The sequence below is a fragment of the Dendrobium catenatum genome, unplaced genomic scaffold (genome assembly GCF_001605985.2).
Source record: "Dendrobium catenatum unplaced genomic scaffold, ASM160598v2 fragScaff_scaffold_612, whole genome shotgun sequence".
NCBI classification, from domain to species: domain Eukaryota; kingdom Viridiplantae; phylum Streptophyta; class Magnoliopsida; order Asparagales; family Orchidaceae; genus Dendrobium; species Dendrobium catenatum.
The window spans coordinates 578,813-586,225 of record NW_021319074.1 but is presented as its reverse complement, the minus strand read 5'-3'; the positions used below and the strand labels follow the sequence as shown (position 1 = coordinate 586,225).

The window sequence follows — 7,413 nt, the reverse complement described above, 5'->3', positions numbered from 1 at the left end:
TGACTAATATTAACTATAGTTTAGACCTAACTCCCATTTAACCTTAGTTGAGCATAATGAGCTTATCAATGGTATAAGTAATTATTTTTCTTCTTTAGTGATTCAATCACATTCATGTTCACTGTGAATTATAACGCGACTTCTTGATTTTGATCATGAATTTGTCCAAAAGTTAATCTAGCCCTCATAGTTCTTAGAAACTTGACCTAGTATGTGACTTTAAACCAATTGGTTAATTTATTTAGCCAAACCTCTTCCATTTGGTTCCTCTCATCAAGCCATAAATGAATTGATCCAAGTTGACTATTTGATTATGCTAAGACTCCTTGAGCTATAATATAGCCAAAATAGACCCAATTAAGTCAAGAAGACTCAAACCCTATGATTCATAAAATTAACCTCAACAAACTTTAGTAATTTATCCCAATAGGTTAGATATGACCTACGTGAGCCAACTAAGTCCTTCAGTTAGCCCAAATGGATCTATTGACCTAATTGAACCTAAACCATTAAATTGCTCAAATTGATTGAACCTAGGACCTCAGACTAATAATAAGTCAACCATAGATGACTTAGCTTCAATCAATCCTTGATTTGGTTGATTGGCTCACTTAACTCAAGTTGACATATTTGAACTCTTTAGACTATTTGATCATTTTGACTAAATTAGGCCCCAAAAACTCTTGATACCCTTTTGAAATGTTTAATCATAGATGATTGGACCCAAATTGACCTTTCATTGCACCAGATTTAGAAATTTAGTTTAATTCACCTCCCTTATGTTCTCGTAGGCAAGATTGATCAAATTGATTTAAATTAAGCTTTAATTAAACCTAAGTAGACCTACCATAAATAGAATTGAAGCTAGGCTAGTTGAACATGATTAATCTAACTTAGGCTTCGTTTGGGACGGCTTTCTTATTGCTTCTTAAAGCAGCTTTCTAGTATAGGAAGCTGCTTTAAGAAGCAAAAAAAAAGCCGGCCCAAACGAAGCCTTAGAGCAGGTGGATACCTAAGGATCTACTTAGGCCATTTGAGCCAAATGCCTTAATTTTACCAAATTGATTGAACCAAACTACTTTAGTGAATTTAGATTATCCTAATTGAGCCAAATTAATCTTTAATCTAGCACAATTAGCTCAATTGATCCACTTGATCCAAGGTGAACTCATATTAAATCCATTTTATTCAATTGAACAAAATTGATTAATTTGGCTCAATTGGCATTAAAGAATCCATTGGTTGCCTGCAGATTAGTCACACTCATTGACCCTATTGACCCCTTAGTTTAGCCCAATTTGACGAATTAACTCGAGTGTATTGAAAGTGACTTAATTGGGTTAACTTAAGTCTAAATTTTATAAAATCAAAATTGGACCCTCTAATTGAGCCTATTCTTTCCTTCGAACTAATCCTATCCTTTTTTTTATTTTTTAACCTAATCCTATCCTTAATAACATGAGTTAAGGGTACTTAGGAAAATCTAAACTGATTTAGTAATATTCCATCAAGGATTTCCATTAGCCTAGCTAAAGTGTGTCTCAATTGATCCTCTTGAAGCTCGAGCCATGCGGCAACCTAATAATGCCATGAAAAGTAATTGCAGCTATCGATAAGAAATGATGGCGATGGAAATAATGGTGGTCATTAGTTGGCAGAAATAGTGTCGGTGGTATATTTTCTGTGAGGGTGTTGACATTTGTGGTGATAGAGGCAATCCTTAGCAACGACAAATTGTGGACACTGGTAATAGTTATTTTTAAAAACTCTCACAACACCTAAAAATTATTTTGAGTATTTCTGCAAAAATTAATAAATTTACTTTAATAATAAAAATTAAAAATATGTATATAACACTAAACAAATACTTTTAAAAAATAAAAACAATAACAAAGGAAAAAAAGATTTAAGAAAATCCCAAATAAGTGCTTAGTTAACTAAATAATTATATAATTAATACTTTTCAACATCTAATTTAATCCATTTCAATAATACTCTACTTATTTGTTTATATGCACAAATATATTCCTTTATAATTTCCTAACTCGTTAAGGATTCTCTAAAACATTCATTTGATGCTTGTTTAATATCTTATTTAATTCTCTTTTATGCTCATATATTAGACAAAAAAAGTAAACATAATCGACACTCTTATAACCAAATTATTATATCATTATAAATATTTTCTCTTTATATTAATAATTGAATTTAACAAAAATAATAATTATAGTTTAGGGAATTTTTAATGAATAATTATGTTTACATCTATTTTAAAAAGCTGTTAACATTTGACTATTCGCACATCACATAATTTTTTTATTCAATTATTATTTGGCTCATTTAAAGCTCAATTAAGGGTCAAGTTCAATAAAAAAAAATGTTTCAATGCCTTTTTAATATTGGAATTATGTTCAAATTCAGCTCAAATTGAATGAAAAATAGAAAATTTTGGATATAAAAAAATGAGCGTTTATAATAAAAAATAAACAAGCGACTAAAATTACTAATTTCTCGACAGAAATTCGAATAAAGGAAGAACATAATAACAAATGGCCACACTGGAATTTGGAAGAACAAAGAATATTATAAAAATGCAATGCAAAAAAGAAAAAAAAAGAAAAAATGCATTGAACAATCTCTACAGGCCAGCAGAAACCAGTCCATGCAGGGTTATGATTCCAATCACGGCCTTCTGATCATCCACAACAGGCAAGAACTGAACAGCAGACGGCGGTGACTCGATTTTCTGCATAGCTTCCACAGCCATTGCTTCAGGAGTAATTGTTCGTGGGTTCCTGATATTCGAAGTAGAATAAGATCAGGTCTTGTTATGGAGTAATTTAAAAGAAATGTAGAGAAGCATAAGCAGCAGCTATAAATCAGAAAAATCTCACTTATAAATATATAAAGATGTTATTGGGCAAAAACAAAGAAAGCGTCCAGCGACAGGACTTGTAGGATTCATGAAGTATTGAGAACTGATTGACTGATAGTCTTGTAGTGATCACTGATGAATATAGTACTTGCTGTTCTATTAAAGTAGAGAATTAGTAAATTTTTTATGTTGTTGTATGCAGCATTCATCTTTGACAGGTTTATCAAGTCAGCATGAGAGTTTAAAGTAGGCTTAGCAAATTGCAAATTATGAATTAACTCAGATAACCTATTACAACTTTTTCTTTTGGGATTATGAAGCATCCTTAGGAAAAGTCATAGCAAACTAACCACCACAACGACATCACATTTGAACAACTTCAGCATATGAAAGATCGCCTTACTAGGATGATCTAGGGATCCTTCGAGCAATTCCTGTAGGCAACCCTCCCTAAATGGCTTATCTGCTTCTCCTACACGGCATCTTCGTCACACACTAATAAATGTTGCACCAATTCCTTCCTATGATGAGCTATATCTCCCATAGGAGAGTACCATGGAGCTCCTTTTTCTCGTTGTCATACCATGCATCAAGCACAGCTGATCAATGCCTTTTCAATGGAGGCCCAACCTCCCTCAATGTTCAAGATGCCCGTGTTTGATTCCTATAAAGTAAATTCGAGCCCTATTGATTGTGTCGCTCATTTCAAGTTAATAAGTTCCTTTCTAATTGTCAATGACGCTGTGAAGTGTCACCTATTCCTCGCCACCTTCACCATTGCGGTAGTTTTCACAAATATCTCCCATAGGAGCATATAACTCATCACCCAGTTTATTAACATATAAAAGCAACTCAAAATATCCCCGTCTCTTTTGACTATCAAGCAAGAGCCTACTGAGTCATGCTGGCATTTTGTAACTTAAATCTAGTTTGGGATATTGGACAAGCAAGATCTAGAGCATATTGTCACCCAAGCAATACTCTTATAAAGCAGCTGGGAGGATCCCTTAGCCTATATCCTTCGGCTTGCAACAATCAGATACGTTATCTGAGTTACTTAAGCTGACCAACTCCCATATAAATGCAAAGTACAATTGTTGGACCTTAGCTTTCTTCTTTAATCGGTATCATTGTGGGTTTGCAGAGGACTCTTGACGACTACACTATGGTCAATGGAGCAGGTCACGCACTGGAAACAACAACCATGATAAATCATTAGAGAAGGCCTATCATCGGGGCATTAACAATAGCAATAGAATTGTAGTTTCTACCATGTAAGACGAGACATATTCCAATTGATGTACGACCCAGAGAAATGGGAGAGCCCAAGCTAAAAGTCGCAAAATCAAACTTAAAGTCCTCTTCCAATGTAGGAGTGTCCTAGTGATCCTTGGAGAAATTAGGGCCAACATTAAGATAGGTCATACTCAAATAACTCTGGTTTGGAGAGGTGCATTCTGCCTCAACTTCAAGCTTGACTTCTTTGGAAGTGCCAATCACCTTCACTAATGGATGTACTTTCATGCAAGCAAAATTGTAAAATCACTATTTTTGACAAAATCTATCAGAAAAACTTTAGGCATGTATAAAGAATATAACTTTAGCCACAAACCTTCAGTGATTGTGTTCCCTAGAGCCTCCATCAAGACGTTGACTGCCAAACAGAATTGATCGCCAAGGGAGCCTTTTCATTCATCTGTCTTATTATATTCATTAATAATCTCAATCACAATAGCGCACACAACGAGTGCCTTCATAAATTCATGTTGAAATAGAACACACATCTTAGTTCACTAAACCCTAAGAAAATTGTTTAAGCCATCAAACTTCTCAATCTTGAACTTATTGCCAATCATATTGCTTATAAACTTTTCATTAATATCAATCATTTGGAAAATGCCTAATATTTATGTATAAGTGCTAATAATGGGAAAATATGAAGAACTACAAAATAATCATAACGAGATAAAAAAAATAGATACACACCAAAATTTATATGGCAAAGCTAAACAAGTCTATATCCATAACCACATAGATTGATGGGGTTTTCACAAAATAATACAACAAAAATAACACTAGACCTTTATCTCACTATGTGAAGTTGACCACATAAATCATTTTTCTCTATTTTGTCATATTAAGAGTCCAATTCTCATTTAAATCTAATTAAAAAAAATGTCATTTTTAATACTTTCTAGCCAAGCCTTTGTAGGGTTTACTTCTATCTTTCTTAACGTAGAACAGATATATAGACCAGATCTAATACATCTACTCTTTTGACCGAGTCATCGAAAAGCTGACACTTTATGTGACTAAACCATCTAAGGCAACTCCCTTTAATTTTATCTACCACTAGAGCTACTATAGCCTTTTCACATATATACTCATTTCACATTCTATCTCTAAGTATAAAGCCACTCATCCACCTGAGCATCCTCATCTCTACAATACATAATTTTATGCTTCTCTTTTAATGGCCAACATTTTGCACTATAAAACATTATAGGTCACACCACCATCTTATAGAATTTTCCCTTAAGTTTGAGGGGCACTTTTCTATCGCAAAACAAGCCTAAAGCATTCCTCCACTTCAACCATCCAACTCGAGTTCTATTAATAATATCCTCATCTATTTCATCATCGTTTTGAATAATAGATCTTAGATATCTAAAACATGTACTTTTAATAACTAGTTGCCAAGAGTCACAATCCCTCCATTAGAAATAATATAACTAAAATTACACTGTATGTATTCGGTTTTAGATATACTCAAACAAAGATCTTTAAACTTTAAGTTTGACCTCCATAATTTAAGTTTTCCTTCAACTCCTTTTGTAGTTTTCAACAAATAAAATATCATCAGCAAAAAGCATACATCATGATATATCCTCTTGTAAATGTCCAGTAAGAACATCCATGACTAAAGAAAAAAGATATTGACTTAAAGCTGAACCTTCATGTAATCCAACTGAAATATGAAAATACTTGGTCAAACCACCTTTGTTTGAACACAAGGAATAACTCATCTATATATATCCTTAATGACTTGAATAAAATAATTATTAACTCCTTTCTTTTGTAGAACTCTCCAGAGCACTTCTATTGAAACTTTAATGTATGTTTTCTCTAAATCAATAGATATCATATTCAAATCCTCCTTACTTTATCTTATTTATCCATCAAATCTCTCAATAAATGTATAACTATGATGCACATATACGAACATGATACGACACGGACACGAAACACGCCAATTATTAAAAATATATGACACGAATATATGTTAGATTCAGTATTATAATATTTATATCTTAAAAAAGTGTATAAAAATTGAGTAAGCATAATATTATGAATAATTGAAAAATAATAAATTATTTAATTATGATTTATACTTAAAATGATTAATATAAAATATCAAGAGTCGAACGTTGATGCCGTGTTTCAAGCATGAAGAGGGGAGATGACAATGCTGTCAAAACTCGGGCATCGAGCATCGATGTCAAGACAAAGTCGGTTGTCTATATTGAGATGATGTTAAACAAAGATGAGATGTCAAGATGATACAGATGTGTGATTGTGGGGAAAGTAATTGCAGGTATCAAATATTGATTTTCATATGATTTTGAAAAATTGATGTTGTGATGACATCGGATGTCATTGTTGTGATGACATCGGGCATTGTTGTGTAACCCTAGCTATGATCTACCAGAGAGAAATGAAAATGGTAAGTTTGGGAAATTAGGTATTGAGTACGGGCATCTAATTTGAGGTTGTTGAGAAGAAATAAAAAATTTAGATTTTATTTTTAATAAATAAAAATTTGAAGATAGAAAATTAAATTAAAAAAATTTCATATAATGACACGCGTGTCGGACATACGTGTCTAATTTACTTTTAATATTTCGTAATCAAACACGTCTTTGACGTGTTTGATGTGTATTAGAGGCGTGTCAGATGCATGTCGTGTTCGATACGCTTCAGACACTACACACCTCATTAAGGAAAAATGTCGGTGCATTATAGATATATAGCTTTCATATACCCTACATGAATCCAAATTGATTTTGAGAAACATTAGTATGGTGTCGTAACATAAGCTCAATTATCCTCTCTCTCATAGTTTTAATGTATAACATATAAACTTAATACATCTATAATTCACACACTTGTGCATCACATTTATTATTAAAAATCGAAATCAACTTACTCCATTCATATGACATCTTTTTAGTCTTCAAAATGATATTAAAAAGTTTAGTAAGCCAAGAAATTTTTTCATATCCTAAGCATTTTGTTACGCCGCTTACTCCAGGAGGAAAAAACAGAGGGAAAGCGAGATTTAGAGGAGGGCCACGTTGGCTTGGGTGATCTTAGGAGGGAAAAATTTGAATGTTGGGGGCTGTTTTAGGAAGTTTATTATTGTCCTTTGTGTTTATTTAGGGGATTGGGGGGGAATTGATTCCTAATGGGGAATTTGAATTACAATTTGAGATCTAGGGTTTCTTGCTTTGGGCTCTTGGCGTTGCCGGAGATTGGAG

The 7,413-nt window shown here is 32.9% G+C and overlaps 1 protein-coding gene across 5 annotated transcripts in view; it reads right to left on the bottom strand.

Annotated features, from left to right (window-relative positions):
* Positions 1–2,453: 2,453 nt before the first annotated feature.
* The window catches only part of LOC110092714 (probable arabinose 5-phosphate isomerase), a 16,768-nt gene continuing 11,808 nt past the window's right edge, over positions 2,454–7,413 (bottom strand). The window contains exons 3-6 of one of the 5 annotated variants that reach the window (XR_002302617.2): positions 4,488–4,571; positions 4,147–4,392; positions 3,979–4,064; positions 2,660–2,795 (exon numbers count right to left, since the gene is read on the bottom strand). Coding sequence is in view for 2 of the 5 variants with exons in the window: in XM_020817373.2 (XP_020673032.1) it covers positions 2,639–2,795 (157 nt within the window). In the remaining 3 variants the exon portion in view is untranslated. Of the gene's footprint in view, positions 2,796–3,978; positions 4,065–4,123; positions 4,572–7,413 lie in introns of those variants that run through there. The other 4 variants (XR_003700757.1, XM_020817373.2, XR_002302616.2 and 1 more) reach the window with 4 other exon arrangements.